Here is a 4,088-nt window from a genome sequence, read left to right as displayed (position 1 = left end):
TGTTTTTCCCCAAAACCTGAGATACAAATGTCGGTCATCAAATCATGACTTAATCACCCTAAAATATATTAAAAATCCTTAAATGAAATCATTAACGGATTAAATGAGTTAGCCTGCAAATTCAATTCCATGACTGTGCACCCTAAAACACGTAAAAATAAATAAAATAAAAATCATAATAGTTAGTTTTTATTAAACTAATATAAGTTTAAAAAAAAAAAGAGAAATAATCATTTTGAGAACATTTAAAAAAACTTAGTGAAATGAAAATGTTTCTGATGTTGGTTTAGGTTTAGAAAGTAAAAGTATTCGGTACAGCCCTCATTAACCCCGACTGTCCTTTCCTCAGCTGGAGACAGATGTTTCTCACACACCTGTCCATCAAAGCGCACACACCTCCTCACTTCCTGTCACATGATGTGTGACCACGCCTCGGCTCTGCCGCTCTCTCCCGCCTGCGTGAAGCGGTACAGCAGGAAGGGTGCGTCCCTGAAGGCGTGCTGACCTGTCAGGTGATCCAGCACGCCTCCCTGCTGAAGCCGGACGCCGTAGAGGCGGGCCTCGGCTCGCCCGGCGCACAGGCCTCGCTCCAGCAGCCAGTCCACCAGGGCGCTGCCCCAAAACACGCTCCGGAGCCGCGTCTGAGGGGGGCGGGGACGCGGCGGGCTCAGAGGAAGGTCATGCTGGTGTGGGGGGTCGGCGGGGTCGTAGCCGGACTGGAGCTGCTGGATCTGCTCCTCACAGTCAGATGATGGAGGCTGGTTTTTACCGTCAGAGTGAAGAGGGCGGGGCAGGCGGGGCGGGCGGGGCGGGCGGGGCAGGCGGGCGGGAGGCGGGCTCGGGCCGCAGCGCTCAGACGAGCTCAGGTGAGTTTGGTGAATCTGGTGCAGATCGTGGTTCAGTTGCTCCTGATGATGTGTGATGTGGGAGGAGGAGTGAGTCACAGCCCCGTCCTCCTCCTCCTCCTCCTCCTCCTCCAGTCGTCCTCCTCCTCCTCCTCCACACCTGTCATTATCAGAGGAAGGATTCACCTGTGGAAGCGCTCACACTCTCTCCTGAACCACTTTGGGACGATCGAGAAGACGGAAAAGAGGGCAGGTGAAGGAAGGAAGGAAGGAAGGAAGGAAGGAAGGAAAGGACAAGGATTAATAAAGAGGAGGAAGGAAACGTGTTAGAATAAAAGAAACACCCTCGAGTGTTCTCTGAAACAACCATCGATACTCCTTATCGGGTCTTTCTCATTCGCTTTTTTAAATGTTATTTAAAAAAATAATGAATTCAGAGCAGGATTAAAACTGAATATTCAAGTATAACTTAGGGACTGTCTGTTATTTATGAGGAGGAAGGAAGTGGTGCAAAAAGGGAGAGGCGTACAAACATAATAAAAAGACAGAAACTCAAACATGCTAAAAGCACGCAGAGAAGAATCAGAGGGAAACTAAATAATAATGCAGAAATAAAAAGGAGCTCCTCTGAGAGGGAGCAGGTCAGATCCAAACCAGAACCGAACTAAATCAGAGCCGAAATCAGCCACAAGCACAGATTCAAGCGCTGAAGCCGGCACGGACCGTTAAAAGTGAAAAGCTGCAAAGGATCAAGAACTTTGACAGTTTGCAACAGCTGCATTAAAAATAACGACCGGTTTTATAACAGTCAGACGCTCGCTCAGTCACGACCAAATCTGTGTCAACGGAAATATTTTATCAAATTCAATAAAAATATTAAGCTCAATGATTCAAATTGTTGTGCCCTCTATTGACTGATTTCAAAATAATTTTACACACATTTTATGATTTATCGTCTGATTTGTGTTTTGTCCTGAAACAACTTTTATTTTTTTGTGCTTTTTGCATTTGTAATGGCCCTCACATCCTCGGTACGTTTCAAATGTAACACAACATCAACAGGATTTTGGTGACTTTTAACAGAAAATTTGGTACAAACAGTTTAGGAGGGAAAATTCAAAAGAAATGGCAGAACATGTTTCTTTGTGCTGCTGCTGACTGAAACTGACTTTCATTATTATGTTATTAACAATGACAATAACGATCTTTTCTCTCTTTTTTATTTTAGTTAGCGAGGCGGGCTTAAGTTTTGAGGTGTTTTTTGTGGAGGACACTGAGCTGCACTTGTGTGTCCAGTTTCACGTAAACTGGACTTACAGGGTGAGGAACGCGTCCTCTCCAAATACAAACAGCTGATAACTGCTGAGCAGCTTTCGGTCACAAATTCCAGTCATCAGTGAAAATCTCATGTATCTATGACGTAACATCTCATGGGAACTAAAAAGGTAAAAAACAACCCATGAAATCTCTGTGGCCGTTTACTCCCCAACGACTTCACCGAAGGACAGAAAAAATATAATTCAATAACCAGAAGGATTTTGATTTAATTTTTAGTTTAACTTTCCAAACACAAAACACACACACACACACACACACGTAGTCGTACCTGCGCGTGTGCACTATGTCCTGCACACACTGGTCTTTGTGGTAGCGGACAAACTGGGTGCAGGTGAGTCTGACCTCCTCTGGTACACCTGAGGGACTCAAGTCCTCAGCATCCCGCCCCTGCCACAGCCAGAGCAGCCTGACACACACACACACACACACACACACACACACACACACACACACACACACACAGTCAACCTCTAGGCAGGTTTCCATTAACCCTCAAATTGTGCAAATTGAAAATCACAAATATAAAATATGCCTAAAAATAATAATTTAAATAAAAATCCCATCTATTGCAAAAAAATGTTTTTATGCTCACATAAGTTTCAGCAGATTTGAAAACGCCAGATTTTGCAAGAATTCAACTGCAGGCAACTCGTTTCAGTGAGAATAAAACCGCACTGTTCCCAGTTTGTGATTTATACAAGACTAATGAGCAAATTAGCTTGACTGACAGATTTGATCAAGATTCGAACATTGAAATACTTGTGAGGAGTCTGAAAGCATCATAACGAATGTGATGTCGCTTCAGGTTTTGAAGGCTGATACTAATTCTCAGGTAATTTTCTTGTACTTTTAACTAATTTCTTGCTATTTTTTGGGTCTTCTCTACTTTTTTTTGCTCATGGCCTTCTCCCCATGTTTCTGAAAGAAATCAAGCCAATTAGCTCAGGTTTGAAAGGGTTAAACGCTGTCGGTGCGTTCCCTATGTCCTGCTCCTGCGCCGTCGTCTCTGACGTTCACTGTGAGGAGACAGTCGGTACGTCTGCCGACCTCACCAGCTAACGGCTCGACGGCACCATCGTGTGGACTTAAAAAGCAACTGACTTTATTTCTCCGGCACTAACGGCTTCATTTCACATTTGCAATCAATACAATAAAAATCGATACTTGGCGTCGGTGAAGCAATATATCACCACGCAAAATATCGCGATACAAATGTGTATCGATTTCTCCTCGCCCCTGGTGAGTTGTCACGTTTCGTGAGTTTGTGATGGAAATCCACCTCGTGTGTTTCTCGTTTCATCTCAAAGGAATTTAGGAAGCACGACGGAGACTCACCTCTTCTTGAAGGGCATGATGATGAGGTGTCTGTCCAGACCAAAGATCCCAAAGGACAGGAAGCCCTGGGACAAAGAGGATCGGAAGGAGGAGTAGGAGTCAAATAGGAGTTAAAGACCGAAAGTGTTTTGTTTTTTTCACTCAGAGCAGCTCATGTTGACACGTGAGGCGGTACCTGTCCGTAGTTCGCCACGGCACAGAAGAACTGCAGCTCCAGGTAAAGTCTCCCTGGATCTTTGTTGAAGAGCCACCACAGACAGCTGGACAGGTTCTGCACACACAGAGACGTCCACCATCAGCAGCACGCTCGTCTTTACTCTGCCCCGCCTCCCGAATATAATCGGATCCAGCTAAACTACAGCTGAATATATGTGCGTGTCAGAAAGTGGAGAAGCATTTCAGAAACAATATTTACTGTGCACACTCTGAGAGTAGCCGGGTGGTTTTTGTCGGATTATTTAACCAGATAAAAGACTCATTAAGATTTAAAATCTCCCTTTTTTTTTCAAACAAGACTGCAAAGAGACTTCAAGTGAACTTATGCCGATTTATGTATTTCTGTGTTTTTTT

The 4,088-nt window shown here is 44.4% G+C and overlaps 1 protein-coding gene across 1 annotated transcript; it reads right to left on the bottom strand.

The window, feature by feature from the left end:
- Positions 1-245: 245 nt before the first annotated feature.
- On the bottom strand, positions 246-3,789 carry LOC121966339 (integral membrane protein GPR155-like; the record flags this gene model as incomplete). The annotated part of the gene is made up of 4 exons (XM_042516445.1): positions 246-1,005; positions 2,452-2,589; positions 3,519-3,583; positions 3,694-3,789. Coding segments are annotated over 4 exons (894 nt in total), but the record flags the coding sequence as incomplete, so codon positions are not given.
- Positions 3,790-4,088: the final 299 nt, after the last annotated feature.

This window comes from Plectropomus leopardus, unplaced genomic scaffold, assembly GCF_008729295.1.
Source record: "Plectropomus leopardus isolate mb unplaced genomic scaffold, YSFRI_Pleo_2.0 unplaced_scaffold24066, whole genome shotgun sequence".
Lineage (NCBI taxonomy): Eukaryota > Metazoa > Chordata > Actinopteri > Perciformes > Serranidae > Plectropomus > Plectropomus leopardus.
This window is presented reverse-complemented; position numbering and strand designations above follow the sequence as displayed.